This window comes from Scyliorhinus torazame, chromosome 14, assembly GCF_047496885.1.
Source record: "Scyliorhinus torazame isolate Kashiwa2021f chromosome 14, sScyTor2.1, whole genome shotgun sequence".
Lineage (NCBI taxonomy): Eukaryota > Metazoa > Chordata > Chondrichthyes > Carcharhiniformes > Scyliorhinidae > Scyliorhinus > Scyliorhinus torazame.
In genome coordinates, this window is record NC_092720.1 from 201,041,410 (window position 1) to 201,064,543 (window position 23,134).

The 23,134-nt window shown below is 50.7% G+C and overlaps 1 protein-coding gene across 1 annotated transcript in view; it reads left to right on the plus strand.

Moving 5' to 3' along the window:
• The window catches only part of LOC140390348 (uncharacterized), a 222,817-nt gene that overhangs the window by 157,161 nt on the left and 42,522 nt on the right, over window positions 1-23,134 (plus strand). The window contains exons 20-23 of the mRNA XM_072475420.1: window positions 3,117-3,270; window positions 11,113-11,297; window positions 19,574-19,706; window positions 22,130-22,381. Coding sequence (XP_072331521.1) covers window positions 3,117-3,270; window positions 11,113-11,297; window positions 19,574-19,706; window positions 22,130-22,381 — 724 coding nt within the window. The remainder of the gene's footprint in view (window positions 1-3,116; window positions 3,271-11,112; window positions 11,298-19,573; window positions 19,707-22,129; window positions 22,382-23,134) is intronic.

Sequence of the window (23,134 nt, forward strand, 5' to 3'; positions counted from 1 at the left end):
TAATCTAAACCGCTATTGCTTGAGGTTAAAGTTTTTAATTGCGAGAATAATTATAATAATTTTTTCAAAGATCGCTTGGCGGCCTTATTAAAGACTTTTCTACTTGCACACCTCGTATTCTCACTTTTAATTGCTAACCTCCTCGCTCACCCCCTGATATTTCAATCTTCGTCTACGGTGAAGTATTTCCCTGGGAATGTTCTGTCAAACCCTCTCGTCGCCTCAGAAACTGGATGTCACCTTTTTGTAAAAGGAAACATTTGCAGCTTCCTTCTAACCTTTCCTCACATATCGCCCTCCCCTGTGCATGAGTTCCACATCCTGTTTGGTGGGGCCCTTCCAGTCCTCCACTATCACCAAGCGTCAGTAAGCCCTGGGTCACCCACGGATACCGGGAGCAAGAACGAAGGCCCCACCAGTAATGGGGAAGGTGCCATGTCGAGTCACTCGCAGGTTATCAGTCAGTCAAATGTTTGGATATTTGCCACTTCTTTCATGGCCACAGCTTCATAAATCTGATTTACGTGGCTAATTCCCAACGCATTAACCTATGTTGCTCGCTTTCCCAACAGAAAGGGAACATCAGCCCTCGGACCTGTGTCCTCCAGTCAATCAGACCACGTAGTTCAACCCAGTTTGCCCGCCGTTGCTTCACAGACTATGGTACCCTGACCCAACAAAAACCATGATGTGGAGAACAACAAGAACCATCCATCTCATCTCAATTCCAATTCCAATTCTCTTCCCGTACCTAAGGCAGCTATTAATCCATAAATATTAATTCCCGGTATTAAGGGCAGCACGGTAGCACAAGTGGTTAGCACTGTGGCTTCACAGCGCCAGGGTCGCAGGTTCGATTCCCCGCTGGGTCACTGTCTGTGCGGAGTCTGCACGTCCTCCCCGTGTCTGCGTGGGTTTCCTCCGGGTGCTCCTGTTTTCTCCCACAGTCCAAAGACGTGCAGGTTAGGGTGGATTGGCCGTGCTAAATTGCACTTAGTGTCCAAAAAAAAGGTTAGGAGGGGTTATTGGGTTACGGGGATAGGGTGGAAGTGACGGCTTAAGTGGGTCGGTGCAGACTCGATGGGCCGAATGCGCTGCACTCCTTCTGCACTGTACGTTCTAAGGAACCGGTTGCTGGTCTGACACCAGAGGCTTGTAGCTTGAAGGGGATGCCACTCCACATCAAAAGGGGCTGAGCAGGAGCCGCCTGCCATTAGCGTGAGTTTGGAAAGATTTTGATGGTTTTCCGCGTTACGAACACACCTTCCGTGGCCATCAAGTCCTGGAGTGGGACTGGAACCAGGAGCATTTGGCTCAAAGGTAGGGACGCTACTCACTGTGCCACAAGATCTCCTCTTCTCCACCCACCCCCCTCCCCACCGCCCATCACCAGAGGTAAAGGTTGCTCTCCATCAATCCTGCCGACTTCTCTGATCATTTTAAGCACCTTGATCAGTTCACCCACTGGGTCTATTCCACTTCAGGGCACTCGGTGTGTTCATACACAGTCCCAAACAGGTCCTGGGGAATCCACTCGATATTTGCTCATCTCAGACAGGGATAGTCCTCAGTGTCCCAAAGCCTGAGAGCTGCCGGGGGGAGGGGGAACATCCACCAGCGGTACCAGTTCCTGATGGTAACATGGGTGGAAGACGTCCCGGAAGCATGGGTGGAACGGTAGCACAGTGGTTAGCACAGTGGTTTCACAGCTTCCGGGTCCCAGGTGCGATTCCGACTTGGGGGTCACTGTCTGTGGGTTTCCTCCGGGTGCTCCGGTTTCCTCCCACAAGTCACAAAAAATGTGCAGGTTAGGTGGATCGGCCATGCTAAATTGCCCTGAGTGTCCAAAAAGGTTGGTGGGGGTTACTGGGTTACTGGGATAGGGTGGAGGTGTGGCTTAGGTAGGATTACATTTCCAAGGGCCAGTGCAGACTCGATGGGCCGAATTGCCTCCTTCTGCACTGTAAATTCTATTTTTAAAAAGCTGGCCCCTGTGCCAGTACAGCTTGGTGACGGGAGAACACTGTGGAAATCCCACACGGGAGCGGGGGAATATTATCCAGGATGTGGAGGCTTTAGAGAGGGTGCAGAAGAGATTTACCAGAATGTTGCCTGGTATGGAGGGCATTAGCTATGAGGAGCGGTTGAATAAACTCGGTTTGTTCTCACTGGAACGACGGAGGTTGAGGGGCGACCTGATAGAGGTCTACAAAATTATGAGGGGCATAGACAGAGTGGCTAGTCAGAGGCTTTTCCCCAGGGTAGAGGGGTCAATTACTAGGGGGCATAGGTTTAAGGTGAGAGGGGCAAGGTTTAGAGTAAATGTACGAGGCAAGTTTTTTTACACAGAGGGTAGTGGGTGCCTGGAACTCGCTACCGGAGGAGGTGGTGGAAGCAGGGACGATAGTGACATTTGAGGGGCATCGTGACAAATACATGAATAGGATTGGAATAGAGGGATACGGACCCAGGAAGTGAAGAAGATTGTAGCTTAGTTGGGCAGCATGGTCGGCACGGGCTTGGAGGGCCGAAGGGCCTGTTCCTGTGCTGTACTTTTCTTTGTCCTTTTTGTTCATTGTCTGCAGTCTCACCCTGCAGGCACATGTCGAACCGCACCAAGGAACCAGAGGTCCCAGGAAAAGCTATTCAGCCCATCGTGTCTGTGCTGTGTCTTTGAAAGAACAATCCAATTAGACCCACTCCCTCTACTCTTTCTCCAAAGGCCTGCAATTTTCAATTTAATTTTGTATTTTTGTCCATTTCAAAGGCCTGTTGAATCTGTTTCCATTGCCTTTTCAGACAGTGCATTCCTGATCACAACGCACTTCATTACAAAAAAAAGCACATTCTCCTCATCTCCCTCTTGGCTTTTTTGACAATAATTGTATTATCCAAATGGAAGCTGGGGGACTCCTCATGCCTCATCCTCCAATCATCTGCAGCTTTTATAAAGGCCAATGTTCGCCAATGACTGTATCTTGACCTCTCCTTGCACCGTGTCAGTGTTGCTGCAGTGCGGCGCCTTGGCTTTAGCCTTGGTCCTGCACCGCACGACCCTTCACCTTTCACCCCACCTGCCTGGTCCGCCCCTCACCATTCCTTTCTTTCGCCCACAGACTCTGATAAACTGGTGTGCCAAACCCGTGTGCAAGAACGATGGGAAGTGTGAGCAGGTGAATACAACGTTCCGCTGCGAGTGCAAGATGGGCTGGTCGGGTCTTTACTGTGACGTGCCTAAGGTGTCCTGCGAGGTCGCTGCTGGCAAACGTGGTAAGGGGTTGGGGGGGCCGTTAAACCTCAATTGTTTCATCTAAACTGGTTGGAGTCTTGGGCGGAGAAAAGGCAGATGGAGTTTAATCTGGACAAGTGTGAGGTAATGCACTTTGGAAGGTCCAATGCATGTAGGAATTACACAATAACTGGTAGAACTCTTGTGAGTACTGACAGGCAGAGAGATCTGGGCGTGAATGTCCACCGTTCACTGAAAGTGGCAACGCGCGTGGATAAGGTGGTCAAGAAGGCATACGGCATGCTGGCCTTCATCGGTCGGGGCAGTGAATATAAAAATTGGTAAGTCATGTTGCAGCTGTACAGGACCTTAGTTAGGCCTCATTTGGAATATTGTGTACAACTCTGGGGCGAGATTCTCCGACCCCCCGCCGGGTCGGAGAATCGCCGGGGGCTGGCGTGAATCCCGCCCCCGCCGGTTGCCGAATTCTCCGGCACCGGATATTCGGCGGGGGCGGGAATCGGGCCGCGCCGGTTGGCGGGCCCACCCGCGCGATTCTCCGGCCCGGATGGGCCGAAGTCCCGCCGCTAAAATGCCTGTCCCGCCGGCGTAGATTAAACCACCTACCTTACCGGCGGGACAAGGCGGCGCGGGCGGGCTCCGGGGTCCTGGGGGGGGGCGCAGGGCGATCTGGCCCCGGGGGTGCCCCCACTGTGGCCTGGCCTGCGATCGGGGCCCACCGATCCGCGGGCGGGCCTGTGCCGTGGGGGCACTCTTTTCCTTCCGCCTTCGCCACGGTCTCCCACCCCCCCTAAACCTGCGCTGCGCGGGGATGCCGTCAGCGGCCGCTGACGCTCCCGCACATGCGCCGCCCGGAGATGTAATTTACGCGCCAGCTGGCGGGGCACCAAAGGCCTTTCCCGCCAGCTGGCGGGGCGGAAATTCGTCCGGCGCCGGCCTAGCCCCTTAAGGTTGGGGCTCGGCCCCCAAAGATGCGGAGCATTCCGCATCTTTGGGGCGGCGCGATGCCCGACTGATTTGCGCCGTTTTGGGCGCCAGTCGGCGGACATCGCGCCGTTTCCGGAGAATTTCGCCCCTGGTCTCCACACTACCAGAAGGATGTGGCAAAAAGCAAATTACTGGATGCTGGAATCTGAAACCAATGAGAAGATGCTGGAAAATCTCAGCAAGTCTGGCAGCATGTGTAGGGAGAGAAAAGAGCTAATGTTTCAAGTCCAGATGACCCTTTGTCAAAGCTAAAAGTCAGAGGGCGGAATTCTCCCCCCCCTCCACGCCGGGTGGGAGAATCACTGGGGCACGCGTGTCCCGCCACGCTGCCCCGACGCCCGCAGGCGATTCTCCCACCCCCCCAAACCGGCGCGGCAAGAATCACGGCTAGCCGCTGGGAGAATCGCCGCTCGCCCCCGCGGCCTGCCCAATACAACGGGTTCCCGTCGGTGCCATCCACACCTGGTCGCTGCCGGCGGGAACAGTGCGGGAACGCTGGGGGGGGGGGGGGGGGAGGGGGGTGGCCTGTGAGGGGAGGGCGGTTCCTGCACCGGGTGGGGGTGGGGGCTCAAATGGGGTCTGGCCCGCGATCGGTGCCCACTGATCGGCGGGTCGGCCTCTCTGAAGGAGGACCTCCTTCCCGCCGCCGCCCCGCAAGATCCATCCGACATCTTCTTGCGGGGCGGCCTCGGGGAGAGCGGCAACCGCGCAAGCGCTGGCGACGTCATTTACCCGGCACCGCTTTTACGTGACACCACGTCCCGACGCATGGAAATGGCGCGACGCCGCTCCTAGCCCCCCGGGGGCGGGAGAGTAGGGGGCTGGGAGCAGGGTCGCCGGAGTGAAACAGTCCGGTTTTCACTCCGGCGTCGGCACTTAGACTCCCGATGGGAGAATTGCGCCCAGAGAAAGTGGGAAATATTTATTCTGTGGAGTGAGAATGAAAGATGAGTCATAGCCACAGAAACCCAGGGAAACCGGGTGCTAATGGCCACAGAAACCCAGGGGAAAGAGGGCTAATGGCAGTCCCAGAGAGGACAAAAGGTGTGAAAGGCCAAACAGCAGAGGGTAAACTGTGACAGATGTCGATGTGGGGGAGGGGAAGGGAAGGAAAGGGGAGAAAGGGTAAGGAAAGGTGGATAATATGGGGGGGTGGGTGAATATATATAAAGAAAGACAAGAAAGAAAGAAATGGTAAAAGACAGTTAAAATGAAATGAGATGAAAACAAATGGCTTGAGGTGAGGTCGAGCTGATCATCTGAAGGATATGGATGCTTTAGAGAGGGCACAGAAGCGGTTTACTGGGATGTTGCCTGGTGTGGAGGGCATTAGCTATGAGGAGAGGTTAGATCAACTCGATCTGTTCTCACTGGAACGACGAAGGTTGAGAGGTGATCTGATCGAGGTCTACAAGATTATGAGTGGCATGGACAGAGTGGATAGTCAGAGGCTCGTTCCGAGGGTCGGAGAGTCAAGTACTAGGGGACATAGGTTTAAAGTGCATGGGGGAAAAGTTTAGACAGATGTGCGAGGCAAGTTTTTTACACAGAGACTGGTAAATATATGGAACGCGCTGCCTGGGGAGGTGGTGGGAGCAGGTACGATGGTGGCATTTAAGGGACATCTAGACAAATATATGAATACGGTGAGAATGGAAGGATACGGTCTCCGTAAGTGCAGACGGTTTTAGTTTAGGCAGATACGATGGCCGGCGCAGGCTTGGAGGGCCAAAGGGCCTGTTCCTGTGCAGTATTGTTCTTTGTTCTAAATCTGCTGTAGGTGGTGGAATAATGGCAGGTTGCTGTTGTTAAGATCCCAGTTGATGTGATAACTGGACAGGAAGATCCCAGAATGAAACACTGGCACAAAAGACCACAACGTTTTAACAAATAAAACCTGGAGGAACAGACAAATTGGACCGCCAGTTAGTGAGTGTGTGGGCATATGCATGGTAGACGCAGTATAATATGGTTAAAGTGAGGTAGCAAAAATAGGAAGACAGATTATTATTTGAATGGGTGTAAATTGAGAGAGGTGGATACTCAGCGAGACCTTGATGTCCTTATGAATCAGTCGTTGAAAGTAAGCAGGTACAGCAGGCAGTGAAGAAGGCAAATGGTATGTTGGCCTTCATCGCGAGAGAATGAATATCGGAATAGAGAAGTTTTACTGCAATTGTACAGGGCCTTGGTGAGGCCGCGCCTGGAGTATTGTGAGCAGTTTTAGTGTCCTTATCGGAGGAAGGATGTTCTTGCTCTGGAGGGAGTGCAGCGAAGATCTAACAGGCTGTCATGTGTGGAGACACTATAGGATTATATTCACTGAAGTTCAGAAAAGTGAGAGACAATTTCATAGAGACATATAAAATTCGAAGAGGATTAGACAGGGTAGATTCAGAAATGGTCCTGATGCTGGGGGAGCCCAGAACCATGGGTCATAGTTTGAGGATTCGGGGTAAACCTTTTAGGACTGAGGTGAGGAGAAATTTCTTCGCCCAGAGAGTGGTGAATCTGTGCAATTGGCCACCACAGAAAGTAGTTGAGGCCAGAACATTGTGTAATTTCAAGGAGGAATTGGATATAGCTCTTGGGGCTAAAGGGATCAAGGGATATAGGGGGAAGGCGGGATCAGGGTATTGAACTTGGTGATCAGCCATGATCATACTAAATGGCGAAGCAGGCTCGAAGGGCTGAATGGCCTCCTCCTGCTTCTATTTTCTATGTTTCTATGATTTTGAACACCCCTATCAAATCTACTCTCAGCCTCTCTGGGGGGCAACCCCAGATTTTCCAATAGAGAATGGGATCAATAGTCAGTCACGGCACCGATGGCAGGCATTTGGCCCATCATATCCATGCTACCCTCTATCCAAAAAATCTCTCATTCCTTGGGAGCATTCTCGTAAACTCTTCTGCACCCTCACTAAAACCTTCATAACCTTCCTAATACATGGTCTCACAGAACTGGACACAATACTCCAGTTGAGGACGAATCAGTGTTTTATACATGATGTGGAGATGCTGGCATTACATGGGGTGGGCACAGTAAAACGTCTTACAACACCAGGTTAAAGTCCAACAGGTGTATTTGGAATTTCTAGCTTTCGGAGCGCAGCTCTTTCATCAGGTGAGTGATTCCAAATAAACCTGTTGGACTTCAACCTGGTGTTGTAAGACTTCTTACAGAGTTTTATACAGAAACGTAACTCACCGTAACTATCTTTGTTTCATACTCTATGTCATGTTCTTGCGTTATGGCCGGTAGGAATGATGCACAATAGAACATCTAGTTCTTGACTAGTTAAAGTAATTTATTATAAAACAAATGTGTGGTATAGATGCGTGGGCAGCACGGTAGCACAAGTGGATAGCACTGTGGCTTCACAGCGCCAGGGTCACAGGTTCGATTCCCCGCTAGGTCACTGTCTGTGCGGAGTCTACACGTTCTCCCCGTGTCTGCGTGGGTTTCCTCCGGGTGCACCGGTTTCCTCCCACAGCCCACAGATGTGCAGGGTAGGTGGATTGGCCATGATAAATTGTCCTTAGTGACCAAAAATGTTAGGAGGGGTTATTGGGTTACGGGGATAGGGTGGAAGTGAGGGCTTAAGTGGGTCGGTGCAGACTCGATGGGCTGAATGGCCTCCATAGTATGTTCTATGATCTATAACTATACAATGTATATTACAAAAAACTAACACTAATAAATTATCCTGGAGCTACTGCAAGTATGATGATCCACCAACACGACTAACTCCCAACTCCTCGAGGTACAGAGTCACATGGTAGATGTACACTGCCACCTGCTGGTCGGAGGTTGTGTGCATCATTATATACATGATAGCTTTTGCATATCATCGTATCCCCTTTCCTTTAGAAATGCAATTATTTACTATTCATGATTTTGTTTTACAAATCAATATGATAGGCATAGTTCTTTAAAGCATTTAACTATGGGCAGCGTGGTGGAGCAGTGGGTTAGCCCTGCTGCCTCACGGCGCTGAGGCCCTAGGTTCGATCTCGATTCTGGGTCACTGTCCATGTGGAGTTTGCACATTCTCCCTGTGTTTGCGTGGGTTTCGCCCCCACAACCCAAAGATGTGCAGGGCAGGTGGATTGGCCATGCTAAATTGCCCCTTAATTGGAAAAAATGAATTGGGTACTCTAAATTTTTTAAAAAAACTTTTGACTATCACAAATTCAGTATCTCAGACTTACGTCCTTGCCTCTGAACAGTGGTTGAACTTGTGACCGTGCTTCATTTTCATTGGCTGTTGCAGCTGCTTCTTGTTGTTCTTCTTGACTTTGTGCATTTTTACTTTGTTCTGGCTCTGTCTGCTGAATCGTATCTTTTTCAACTGTCTTAGGATTGCTCACAATGTCTTTGTGCGGATCCATTACCAAAGGTTGCTGAAACTTCAGCAGAACTCTCCAGTTTCTCCTTAAGACTGTTCCATCATCAGTGATGATCAGATACAAATGCAGACATTCCAGTTGCAGTACCTTCGCATACTTTGACCATCTATTCCTATTGGAATCTTCCAGCCTGACTGTGTCATCTGGCTGCAATTCATAGAATTTACAGTGCAGAAGGAGGCCATTCGGCCCATCGAGTCCGCACCGGCTCTTGGAAAGGGCACCCTACCTAAGGTCAACACCTCCACCCTATCCCCATAACCCAGTAAACCCACCCAACACTAAGGGCAATTTTGGACACTAAGGGCAATTTATCATGGTCAATCCACCTAACCCGCACATCTTTGGACTGTGGGAGGAAACCGGAGCACCCGGAGGAAACCCACGCACACACGTGGAGGATGTGCAGACTCCGCACAGACAGTGACCCAAGCCGGAATCGAACCTGGGACCCTGGAGCTGTGAAGCAATTGTGCTAACCACTGTGCTACCGTGCTGCCCTAAGGTCGGAGTCTTCCAATGGTTGGAGCCTTCTCGGAGATTTATCGTAAAATCTCTTTTGCCTCCTTTTTTGAAAGATCGGTTTCCTCTCTAATCTTCGAGTAACTGACTCTTTCGGCAGTTGAACTGAAGCTTCCTACACTGTGTGCAGCTGTTCACTTTCCTCCGCTGTGCAAAGTTTTTTAACCATTGCTTCAATATCGCGGTTGATGCCCGGCCAATAAACTGTGTCCTCGGCTCTTCTCTTGCACTTTGCTATTCCCAAATGCCCTCCGTAGATTTTGCTCAGAGTCATCGACCTTAACGATTGTGGAATTACAATTCTCTGTTGTTGAAGCAAAAGCCCGAACATTATAATAGCTGGAGCAGGAGCCTTTAGGTCATCCCTCGTGGAGAAAAGTTATCAACTTTTGCAAGACTGTGTCTTTGGCCGTTTCTTCCTTCATCAAGCTTGATTTGTCATTGGGACGTGGCATCTTCAAGATTGCCTTTATCTTATCTTGTTCAGGCAGAACGCCTTTTGCAGAAAGTGATACTGTCAGTACCAATTCGACATTTGATTTTGTTCAACATTAAGCCATGCTTTTTAATTCTCTTCAGGACCCTGAGAAGCCTTTTGTCATGTTCTTCGATTGTTGCTCCCCAGACGATTATGTCGTCAACACATACTCTGACTCCTGGAACCCCATCAACTATGCTACCCATGGCACAATGAAAAATTTCTGATGCAGAAATTATACCAAATGGCATCGTTAAGAATCAATATTGTCCGAATGGAGAGTTGGAAGTACACAGCCTACTGCTTTCCTTGTCTAACTTGAGCTGCCAGAAATCTTGTGAAGCGTCAAACTTACTAAATCATGTTCCTTCTGACGTTTCACGTGTGATTTCTTCCCTCTTCGGAATCGGATAATGTTCTCTTTTAATGTTGAGGTTCAGATCTTTGGGGTCCATACAGCTTCGTAGGTCGCTATTTCTCTTCTTGACACAAACCATAGAGTTTACCCAATCTGTAGGTTCTTCTCTGCATTTGATTATGCCTAAACCGTCATCCTCTCTAGCTCAGCCTTCAATTCCTCTCTCAATGGAGCTGGTACACATCTCGGAGCGTGAATCACTGGCATCGCGTTCTCCTTTCATTGGATTTTATACGTGTAAGGTAAAATACCAAAACCTTGAAATATCTTAGGATATTCCTTCAGTATGGAATCTAATGCTGTATGCTGTCTGGTTGCAGTGCTGTCTGCACTGTAAATCCGCTTAACTAGCTCAAGTGCCTCACACGCTTCCACTCCTAGGAGTGCTAACTGATAATTACACCCTGACTGTCACTACAGTTGTCAGCAGTGGAAAGAGGGGCTGGTTTAGCACACTGGGCTAAATCGCTGGCTTTTAAAGCAGACCAGGGCAGGCCAGCAGCACGGTTCAATTCCCGTACCAGCCTCCCCGAACAGGCGCCGGAATGTGGCGACTAGGGACTTTTCACAGTAACTTCATTTGAAGCCTACTTGTGACAATAAGCGATTTTCATTTCAGTTCAAGAACCAGGGTGTTGATGCCTCGTGTGTTTTATAGTGGGAGACCACCTTCTAGTGTTCTGCCTGGTGACTGGTTGCGTTCTGTCCTGTGTGTTGATTGGCTGTACTGGGTGTCTGTCACTGCCTGTCTGTATCCCATTACGTGCATGAGTGCACATCATGAACAAATCGGCTGCCACTTTTTCTACATTACAACAGCTGCACTCCAAAAAGAAAAAGAACTGCATTGACTGTAGCACACTTTGGGAGCTCCTGAGGTTGTGAAAGGCACTACAGAAATTAAGTCTTTAAGTCGCACCACTGGAACGATGAATGTCAGTGTGTTGACGGTTACCCTCTGGTTCAATTACAAAGTGTTGGGATGCGCATGGCACCCGATGTGGGAGATGCTCTCTCTAAAACTGTTCATTTCTCTCCCGCTAGGGTTGGATGCCATGCAGTTGTGCCAGCATGGTGGGCAGTGCATCGACGCGGGAAACTCCCACTACTGCCAGTGCCCGGCTGGCTTTGAGGGCGGCTACTGCGAGACGGACATCGATGAATGCCAGCCCGACCCCTGTCAGAATGGAGCCACCTGCCGCGACTTGACTGCAAAGTATTCCTGCCAGGTACTGGGGTTGCTCGCATCCCGAAGGAAACCGGAGGCCTAGTCCGGTCCGCTTTCACCTCTCACCCCTTGTGCCTGATAACCTGCCTTGGATTTCAGTCTGGCAATGCCTCCGTTTTTCCTCGCTCTTGGGTTCAAATCCCCTCGTGGCCTCGCCCCCTTCCCAACTCCGTAACCTTGCCCCAAGCCCCTCAACCCGCCGGGACATCTGCACCCCTCCCATTCCGACCTCTGGAACATCCAGGATTTTAATGGCTCCATCATTGGTGACCGTGTGTTCAGTTGCCTAGGCCCCAAACTCTAGAATTCGCTCCCTGCCCCTTGCTGCCTCTCTGCTCCTTGAAACCTGCCTCTTCGGCCAAGCTTTTGACGTCTGCCCTTGTATCTCCCCGCGTGTTAAACGATACACTGACCATGGAGGTTCAACAGGTTAATACCTGGGATGGTGGGATTGTCCCCTGAGGAGCAATTGAGGGGACTGGGCCTGGATTCTCCAGAGCGGAGAAGAACGAGAGACAGTCTCCCATCCAAGTGTACAAAATTCTCACAGGGCTCGACAGGGTGGACGCAGGAAGGAGGATCTTGAACTAGGGGGTCACAGTCTCAGAGTAAGAGGGAGGCCATGAGGAGGATTTTCTTAACACAGAAGGATGGTGAATATTTGGAATTTTTTTCCCCAGAGGGCTGTGGGGAGGGGGGGGGGGGCTCAGTCATTGAACACGTTCAAGACAGAGATCGATAGATTTCTAATTACCAGCAACATTAGGGGTTAGTGCTGGAAGGTGGTGTAGAGATAGCAGATCACTCATGATCTAGTTAAAAGGTGCAGCAGGCTCAAGGGGCCGAATGGCCTACTCCTGCATCAATGTTCCTTCGTGACTCCATGTCAAATTTTTTTTGAGAACACTCCTGTTAAAAAGAACATTTCAAAGGCGCTGTACACGCAACCTTCTCACTGAGTGTAACAAACATTGAGCAACATCGCTATCCGTTGGTGGACAGAACATACTACATCACATTTTCTAATTTTTCTCCTCCCTGATCCTCAAGAACGCTCTCTCTCTCTCGCATTCTCTTGTATATATTTTTTTTCGATTCATTTATGGGGTGTGGGCTTCACTGGTTAGGCCCACATTTATTGCCCATCCGTAATTGCCTTGAAAAGGTGATGGTGAGCTGCCTTCTCGAACCGCTGCAGTCCCTGAGGTGCACAGTGAACCTACAGGTGAACGAACATGCAGCCGAGAGCAGTGTCCATCTCTGCACTCAGGCGACAGCAATTGGCGGGGCGGGGTGGTCTTCATGAAAAATGCCGAGTGATGGATGATGGTCTGAGATGATAGTGAAGTGTCGGCCATGAACATTGATGACATTTTTTTTTTAATAAACATTTTATTGAGATATTTTTGGTATAGTAACAACAAAATAAACAATATACATGAAACATAGTGAAAAAGCTATTTACCTCTCGTACAGGTCCCACCTTTATTGACCCCCTACTCTAATCTAAACTACTACCCCCCCCCCCCCCCCCTTCTGCTGATGATTAATTTTCCGCGAAGAAGTCGATGAACGGTTGCCACCTCCAGGCGAACCCTAACATTGACCCTCTCAAGGCGAACTTGATTTTCACCAAACAGAGAAAGCCAACCATGCCCGATAGCCAGGCCTCCGACTTCGGGGGCTTTGAGTCCCTCCAAGCTAATAGTATCCGTCTCCGGGCTACCAGAGAAGCAAAGGCCAGAACGTCTGCCTCTTTCTCCTCCTGGATTCCGGGTCTTCTGACACCCCGAAAATCGTCACCTCTGGACTCAGCGCCACCCTTGTTTTTAACACCGTGGACATGACGTCCTCAAATCCCTGCCAAAATCCCCTAAACTTTGGACATGTTCGAAACATGTGGACATGGTTCGCTGGTCCTCCCACACATTTTGCGCACCTGACCTCCACCCCAAAGAATCTGCTCATCCGGACCACTGTCATGTGAGCCCGGTGAACAACCTTGAATTGTACCAGGCTGAGCCTGGCACATGTTGTGGATGTGTTGACTCTACTCAACGCGTCTGCCCATAGACCATCCTCTATCTCACCTCCCAGCTCCTCCTCCCACTTACGCTTCAGCTCCTCAGTCTGCGTCTTCTCCGACCCCATAAGCTCCTTATAAATGTCCGAGACGCTCCCTTCTCCTACCCACCCTCTGGAAACTACCCTGTCCTGAATCCCCCTTAGCGGTAGGAGTGGGAAGGCTGACACCTGTTTACGAAGGAAGTCCCGCACCTGAATTTGTTTCCCCTTGCCAACCCAAACTTTTCCTCCAACGCCCTCCTACTCGGAAAGCTCCCCTCTATAAACATATCCCCCATCCTCTCAATCCTTGCTCTCCGCCATAACCGGAAACCCCCATCCATACTTCCCGGGGCAAACCGGTGATTATTACAGATTGGGGCCCAGACCGACGCTCCCACTGTTCCCATATGCCTCCTCCATTGGCCCCAAACTCTCAGGGCCGCCACCATGGGGCTGGTGGAGTACGTGCCGGCGGGAACGGCAGAGGCGCAGTTACCAACGCCCCCAGACTGGTGCCCTTACATGAAGCCGCCTCCATACGCACCCATGCCGACCCCTCCCCCACCACCCACTTCCTGATATTGATGAAATTCTTTAACGGCATAAATGACCGCAGGACTTTCGTTGCAAGTCTGGGAATATTTCCTTTCAACATCTGACAGGAACACAAAGGCCTTTCCACATCATCTTCCATTTTGTGTGAGAGGCCCGCACCGATGCCCCATGGTGTGATGCATCGCAAGTAACATCGATGGGCTCATCTGGGTTGAAATAGACCAGCAAGGCTGACGACAGCAGGGTCTGTTTGACCTGAGGAGACGTTCTCTGGGAATCTTCCCACTTCCAACGTTGGTGCTTTCCCAGCAGTTTATGCAGAGATGCCAAAATGGTCAATAGGTTGGGCAAAAGAGTGGCCCAAATTGACTATTCCTTAGAAAGGACAAATATCCCCTCCCTCAATGATGGAGGAGCCCAGCACATCTGTGCAAAAGATGAGGCTGATGCAACAATCTTCAATTCTGAATTATTCCTTGGTTCCAGGACCTCTTTACCCACTTTTATCTTATCTTCGAGCGGGTTTAACTCCTTCACAGCAACTCTGGGGCGTAAATACATTACTTCATCAGCCTGGAACTTCTCTCCCTCTAACCCAATACCAGCTTCTTTAAACCTCGAGAGGACTTCTTCCAAATTTGTTCTGTGTTTCTCTGGTGTTGCCGCCGTCACGAGGACATCGTCCAGATACATGACACCCTTCGGAATTCCCTGCGAAAGGCTCTCCATTCTGCGTTGGAATATTGCGCAGGCAGATGAAATACCGAAGGGCAATCTTGTCTACTAGAATAAACCTGACAACGAACATTCTTTACCCATCTTCCAGCTCAAGCTGCTGATATGCATGGTTCAAATCCAACTTGGTGTATTTAAGACCTCCAGCCAACTTGGCATTTACATTTTTTATCCTGGGTAAAAGATACAGGGGCTGGTTTTGCACAATGGGCGAAACAGCTGGCTTGTAATGCAGAACAAGGCCAGCAGCGCGGGTTCAATTCCCGTACCGGCCTCCCCGAACAGGCGCCGGAATGTGGCGACTAGGGGCTTTTCACAGTAACTGCATTGGAGCCTGCTTGTGACAATAAGCGATTATTATTATTATATTTATCTACTTTTGCCACCCTGCTCACCATCATCCTATAATCACCGCAGATTGGGACTGTCCAGTCTGGCTTCAAAACTGGTACGATGGGTGCTGCCCATTCTGAAAACTGCACTGAGTAATTACCTCCCAGGTCTTCCAGACGCTTCAACCCCACCACCTTTTGGTGTAAAGCATAAGGCTTTGGCACCAAAAAATATTTGGTGTTGCATCCTAACTCTCTCTGGAAGACCTTATGATATTTCCGTAGAAGATCCTGGAAACCCCGTCAGTGATCCTGAATATTGCGAATCAATTCAATTTGATTTTCCTCAGGTAACCTCACCCCATGAGGCTTGGCCTCCTTCCCCCCACAACCATTAATGGTAACTGGGCTGACTGATGTTGGTATGATACTGTTATGGATGCTGTCATGTGAGAGTATCTTTAAGAAATGGGTGTTTAAGAAATATACCTTTAAGAAATGGGTGTTTATCAGTGATGTCAGAGTGTGGGTGGAGCTGGGCTGCCTGTCGGCTTTTTACTTTTGTTTTAGGCTGTTTGCTGCAGGGTGTGTTTTAGTTTTGTTTTCAGTGTTGGAACTGAAGCCAGACCAAGCAGGTGTACTGCTGTTCTCTCTGCCATCAAAAGACTATCTCTTGATCATTTGGTGAATTCAGAATTATAAATGTTTTCAGTAGTGACTTTAACCTGATGTGCTTCTGTTAAAGGTTTTGTTTTTAAGTCGTATGAATGTTAAAAGGAAAGCTTAAAGGATTACTTAGTGTTGTATTCTTTGGGGGTTGTATTTGAATTGATGGTTGCTAAGATGTTCACTGTATGTTTTAAAAAGGTTAACTTGAGTTCATAGAATAAACATTGTTTTGCTTTGAAAAATACTTTTCCATTTCTGCTGTACCACACCTGCAGAGTGGGCCGTGTGCTCCCCATACCACAATCTATTGAAGGTTGTGGGTCAGGTGAACTCCATGATACACTTTGGGGTTCTCTAAACCCTGGCCCATAACAATGCCATTCCCAATATCTTCAGTGCCTCTCCAGTACAGGTGGCTAAGGTGGCTGATGTACCACTCAGATTCACAGGCCGCAGCCCTACCTCCAGATACTTAAACATTTGCTCACCCACTACTGCATCATATGCCCCTATATCAACCTCCAGTTTGAGCGGACAGCCATTGACATCGAGGATGATCACAACGGGGTTATTTTACTTAATTTCACCATATTTACATTGTAGATATCTAAGGTTTCTTCAGCGTCTTTCTCAAGTTTATTGACTGGAGAAGACTATCTGCCTCTGAATCTAGCTTGCAAATGACCTTTCTTATTACATCCTAAATGCTGAATTCTTCACACCTGCATCTTGGAGTGTTCTCCCCTACGACAGCAACAAGCCTCTAACCCTTGTGACAGTCGGTCACTTTCTTCTTTTCAGGCTCCGCTGATCCCTCTCTTCAGCAACCTCGAGCGGCCGCTGCTACCCGCCATAATTGGTTCACCTCAACCCGCTTGCTTTGCAATTCGAAAGTGCTTTGCTCAGTGCTTTCAGTCGCTTGAGCTAACGCGACCCCCTTGCCCAATGATATCCTGGTTCCTGCCAGCAACTTCTTCTGAATATTTAAATTGTTGATCCCACAGACCAACCTGTCACGCAGCGTGTCGCTGAGAGGAGTACCGAATTCACAATGTTCAGACATCTGTCGAAACCGGTCTATAAAAGCAGATACCATTTCACCCGGACCTCTGATGACAGAATGAAACTTGGATGTTTGCATAATAATGGAGGTCGGGGGCTGTAATGGTCTCTCACTAACTGCACCAATTGATCAAAGAGTCCGGAGCCTCCGAAGAAGTTAAACTTCGCATGAGGTTATATGTTTGTGGGCCGCAAATTGTAATATTACTTTTTGATTCTCTTCTGCAGTTATTTAATTAGCAGTGAAAGTATTGAAGTCTTTCGACATATTGGCCCCAACGTTTGACCTCCAGATCAAACGGATCAATTTTTCCAAATAGTGGCATCGCTATTCGACTGCTGACGATCTTTTACCTTTCGGTATCTCCTGTCCCAAGCAGATTTTTGACAAGTTTCCTTCGACCGGTTTGATTTATTCTTGTCACATTATCAACGTTACATTGTGAGACAGTGTTAAAAGACAGCAGAGGTTTATTGAACTAAGAGGAAGTACATACACAGGACAGCTCCAACTAGGCCTTGTTCCCACAACTCACGGGCCAACTCTGACCAAACCCCAACAGCCAGAACCACGCCTAAACCCCAGATAGGATAACATTCGTGTTCTTCGCCCCCGTTGACTCTGAGTCCATCACGCGGCCCTCAAAGTATCACTCTCTGAAAGGGGTCCCGCTATCACCAGAATCTAATGTCTTCAGCCATTTCTTGACATCACGTAGTAGGAGTCAAATGAGACTGGCATCTGTGTTGCTGGGGACTTCCAGAGAAGGCCGAGATGGATCATCCACTAAGTGCTTCTGGCTGAAGGTTGTTGCAAATGCTTCAGTCTTGTCTTTTGCACAGATGTGCTGGGATCCTCCATCATTGAGGATGGGATATTTATGGAACCTCCTTCTCTAGTGACCTGTATAATTGTCCACCACCAATCACGGCGGGATGTGGTAGGACTGCAAAGCTTAGATCTGATCCATTAGTTGTGGAATCACTCAGCTCTGTCTATTACTTGCTGCTTATGATGTTTGGCACACAAGTAGTCCTGTGTTGTAGCTTCACCTGGTTGACACCTAATTTTCCGGTACACCTGATGTTGCTCCTGGCGTGCTCTCCTGCACTCTTCATTGAACCAGGGTTGGTCCCCTGGCTTGGTGGTAACGGTAGAGTGAGGGATATGCCGGCCATGAGGTTGCAGATTGTAGTTGAGTACAATTCTGCTGCTGCTGATGGTTCAGTGCTGAGTTGCTCGATCTGTCCGAAGTCTATCCCATTTAGCACGGTGGTAGTGCCACACAACACGATGGAGGGTATTCTCAATGTGAAGACGGGGCTCTGTCTCCACAAAGACTGTGCGGAGGTCACTTCTAGCGATAATATCATGGACTGATGTATCTGCATCAGTCAAGTATGTTTTCCCCTCTTGTTGGCCCCCTCGTCGACTGCCGCAGTCCCAGACTGGCAGCTATGTCCTTTAGGACCTGGCCAGCTCGGTCTGTGGTGGTACTAACAAGCCACGCTTGGTGATGGACAGTGACGTCCCCCTTCCTCCAAGTGATGTTCGACATGGAGGAGGACTGATTCATCAGCCAAGGAGGGGGGGGGGGGTCTGTAAGCGGTAATCAGCAGGAGGTTTTCTTGCCCGTGTTTGACTTGGTGCCATGAGACTTCATGGGGTGCAGAGTCGATGTTGAGGACTCCCAGGTCAACTCTCCCCTGAGTCAGCTAGGCATTGCAGCAGCCTTTACACTAGGCCCCAGTACCCAAGAGTTTGGTGTAAGGCAGCCAGTACATCCAGCTCTCCTTGGCTCTATAGTGGCACCTGTTGGCTGCTGTTAATGTGGTGATATGCATCACTGTAAATACACAAGGGGTTAATGTAGATACACTATGACTAAGTAAACACTAGAGGGAGCACCAGAGATGTCATGACATGCAGACATACAGCTAATGAACACATAGAATAGGACACGACCAATGGGCAGTCAAGACACCCAGTGGTGACACGACCACAAGGGGGCATTACACAATCCATATATAAGGACAGGGCACACATGCTCTGTCTCTTTCCACAGGCGACACATAGAGAGTAGGACAGGGGCAGATCAGAAGCATCACACCCACCACGTGGCTTAGAGCAAACTGGTTAGTTAGACTGAGTTACTATAGCAAGATTAGCAGGAGAGTCGAACTCATAGAGAACTGTGCTAATGGTTCAGTAAATCACCTTGAACTTACTTCAAAGTCTGGAGTATCTTTTGGTCAAAGCTGCATCGAGTTGCAGCCTGTGTTATCCCAGAGTACATAACGCAACAGTTAACAGTGTGATTCGATCCTCTCCGACCCTCAGAAACTGAGGTGAGCAGAAACTACAAAGACCATCAACCTCGGTGACCCTCCATTCCGAGTCCCTCTGTCCTGGTGTCCCTCTGTCCTCGTGTCTCTCCCTCCCACTGACCCTCAGTCCCATTGACCCTCAGTCCACAGTCCCTCAGTTCTGGTGCCCCTCAGTTCTAGTGTACCCTCAATCGTGTTGTACCTCAGCCTCAATGACACTCAATCCTGTAGTCCTTCAGCCCTGGTCATCCTTAGTCCAGCAGATCACTAATTCTCCCCGAGGAACCTCTAATCCCCTCATTTCTCCTTCTCCCACCCAGAAACCTGTCTTCTACAAATATTTCCTCTGAGTGTGTTCATTCCCCTTTGGGCTTTCTGGAGGAGAAAGGTGGAAATGTCAGAGTGGCTGTGAGTATATTGCCAGGGCGTTGCAGTAATGCAGCAGCCCCTGAACAGGTAACTCCTGCAGCCTCCTGTTCACAGTCAATGCAGCAATGATTGACGGGGCTCTTTCTGTGTTTACTCCCAGTGTCTTCCTGGTTATTCCGGCACAAACTGTTCCGAAGCGACCGATGAATGTCGCTCCCAGCCCTGTCAGAATGGTGGCACCTGTATTGACATGATTGACGGTTATCAGTGTTCCTGTCTACATGGCACTCGGGGTAAGTAAACATAAAACCCAAAAGGGGCAATTATCTTCTCTACAGGTTGAAGCATGTCCTCTCTGCCCTGTGAGAACACACCCAACAGGAAACACTCGGCTGAAAAGCTGCTCCTCCCACTGTCCATGTACAATCGAGCTGCCTGTAGGGTGCGTCGAGGGACCCTTCCCCTTCGGAACCCGAGATACCCCCAGTACCTGATAGACCCCCTCCCCACAATACCTGAGGGACCCCCTCCCCACAGTACCTGATAGACCCGTCCCCACAGTACCTGATAGAACGCCTCCCCACAGTGCCTGGGAGACCCCTCCCCACAGTGCCTGGGAGACCCCTCCCCACAGTGCCTGGGAGACCCCTCCCCACAGTGCCTGGGAGACCCCCTCTCTACAGTACCTGAGAGACCCCCTCCCCACAGTAGCTGGGAGATCCCCTCCCCACAGTACCTGGGAGACCCCCTCCCCACAGTACCTGGGAGACTCCTCTCCACAGTGCCTGAGAGACCACTCCCCACAGTAGCTGGGAGACCCCCATCCCACAGTACCTGGGAGACCCCCTCCCCACAGTGCCTGGGAGACCCCTCTCCACAGTACCTGGGAGGCCCCCTCCCCACAGTGCCTGGCAGACCTCGCCCCACAGTGCCTGGGAGACCCTCCGCACAGTGCCTGCGAGACCTCGCCCCACAGTAACTGAGAGACCCCTGCCCCACAGTGCCTGAGAGACCCCCTCCCCACAGTAACTGGCAGACCCCCTCCCCACAGTACCTGGGAGACCCCCTCCCCACAGTGCCTGGGAGACCCCTCCCCACTGGACCTGGGAGGCCCCTCCCCACAGTACCTGGGAGACCCCCTCCCCACAGTACCTGGGAGCACCCCGTCCCACAGTACCTGGGAGACCCTCTCCCCACAGTACATGGGAGACCCCCTCCCCACAGTACCTGGGAGACCTCCTCCCCACAGTGCCTGAGACCCCCTCCCCACAGTATCTGGGAGACCCACCTCCCCACAGTGCCTGGGAGACCCCCCACCCCACAGTACCTGAGAGACCCCCTCCCCACAGTACCTGAGAGACCCCCTCCCCACAGTACCTGAGAGACCCCCTCCCCACAGTACCTGGGAGACCCCCCTCCCCACAGTGGGAGTGAATTGTTACATTGTTGAAGATGTGTGAATACTGGGAAATACATTCCCAGAGTATGATTCCTGTCCCTGTGGAATTCCTTCCTGCTGTTCCTCCTCTCCGGATTGAAAGGCTCATCCCTCTCCCTCTCTCTCCCTCTCTCTTTCTCTCCGTCTTTCCCTCCCTCTCCTTGAGTCCCTCTCTTTCTCCCTCTCACTTTCTCTTTCTCCCCCTCCTCTTTCCGTCGCTCTTTCTGCCCGTCTCCCTCTCTTTCTCCCTCTCCCTGCCTCTCTTGCTTTCTCTTCCTCACTCTCTCTCCCTCTCCCCCGTCTCTCTCCTCTCCCCCCTCTCTCTCTGTCTCCCTCTTCCCCCTCCCTCCCTCTTGCTCTCCCCTCCCTTTTTCTCTCTCCTCTTCTGCCTTTTCCCCTCTCTCCCCCTCTTTTTTTTCCTTCTCTCTTTCCTTCTATCTCCCCCTCTCTCTCTCCTTCTCTGTCTTGCTTTCTCTCCCTCTCCCCCCTCTCTTTATCTCCCTCTCTATCTCCATCCTCCCTCTCTCCGACCCCTCTTCCTCCTCTCTATCCCTCTCGCTTCACCAATTGCTCTCCCCCTCTCTCTTTCTCCCTCTCTCCCTTGCCCTCTTGCTCTCCCCCTCTGTCTCTCTTCCTACTCTCCCCCCTCACTCTATTTCTCTTTCCCACCCTCTCTTTTTCTTCTATGTCTCACCCCTCTATCCCCCTATCTTTCTCACCCCCATCTCTCCCTCAATCCCCTCTTTCCTGCTCTCTGTCTCTTCCCCTCTCTCTCTTTCCCTCTTTCTCCCCCACTCTCTCCCCCTCTATCTGTCGCTCTTCATCTCTCTCCCCCTCCATCTTCCCCTCTATCTCCCCCCTCTCTCTCTCCCCCTCTCTCTGTCTCCCCCTCTCTCCTCTTACTCGCCCCCACTTTCCCCTCTCTCTCTCCACCACTCTCTCCCTCTCTCTCTCCCTCACTCCCTCTGCCTCTCTCTCTTTCTCTTCCCCCCTCTCTCTCTCTTCCCTCCCTCTTTCTCTGCCCCCTCTCTTTCTCTCCCCCTCTCTCTCTCTCTCCCCCTTCTCTCTCTCTCTCCCCCTCTCTCTCTTCTCCCTCTCTCTTTCTCGCCCCCCTCTCTCTCTCTCCCTCCCCCCTCACTCCCTCTGCCTCTCTCTCTCCTCCCTCTTTCTCTCTCTTCCTCCTCTCTCTCTTTCTCTCCCCTCTCTCTCTTTCTCTCCCCTCTCTCTCTTTCTCGCCCCCCCCCCCCACTCTCTCTCTTGGTGTAAATCCCTCCACAGGTACGCATTGCGAACACGACATCGACGACTGTGCCTCTCCCGCCTCGGGCCACCAGCCCAAGTGTTACCACGGAGGCCGGTGTGTGGACGGGATCGGCGGCTACTCCTGCGACTGCCAGGCCGGCTACGTTGGGGAGCGGTGTGAGGGCGATGTGAACGAGTGCCTTTCCAACCCGTGCGGCAGCAGTGGGACGCAGAGCTGCGTGCAATTGGTCAATGCTTACCGCTGTGAGTGTAAGCCCGGATACACAGGTCAGTGCCTCAAATCACCGGCAGCAGTGACATTAGCAAAGGGAGCAGGCTATTCGGCCCCTCTCCCACCTCCTCCTCCATTCAATGAGTCCACGGCTGATCTCCACTCCAAATGTAATCACCTTCATCCGCCACCCTTTGACACCACCATTAGGATGGGCTGCTATAATAATAATCTTTATTGTCACAAGTAGGCTCAAATTAACACTGCAATGGAGTTACTGTGAAAAGCCCCTGGTCGCCACATTCCGGCGCCTGTTCGGGTACACAGAGGGAGAATTCAGAATGTACAAATTACCTAACAGCACATCTTTCGGGACTTGTGGGAGGGAACCGGAGCACCCGGAGGAAACCCATCCAGAGGCTAAGGTTCATGATCGGGGGGGGGGGCACGGGTTCAAATCACCCAGGAATTTAAATTCAGTTACTGTATCTGGAATGTTAAAATAGAAGTTAGTCACGGGGTCATCAGCTGTCGTCCAACGTTGAAAAACCCATCTGATTCACTAATGTCCCCTTTAAGGATCTGCCGTCCTTCCCCGGTCGGGCCTAGACGGGGCTCCAGACGCACAGCAATGTGGTTGACTCTTAACTGACCTCTGAAAAGGGCACGAGTAAGCAAAGGGCAATTAGGGATGGTCGACAAATACTTGGCCTTGCCAGCGACGGCCACAACCCAGGAAGGAACAAAACACATGCGGCCCAAAGAGAAGGCTCCTGCTCCAGTGCAACCCAAGGATGGGGCGGTCAATG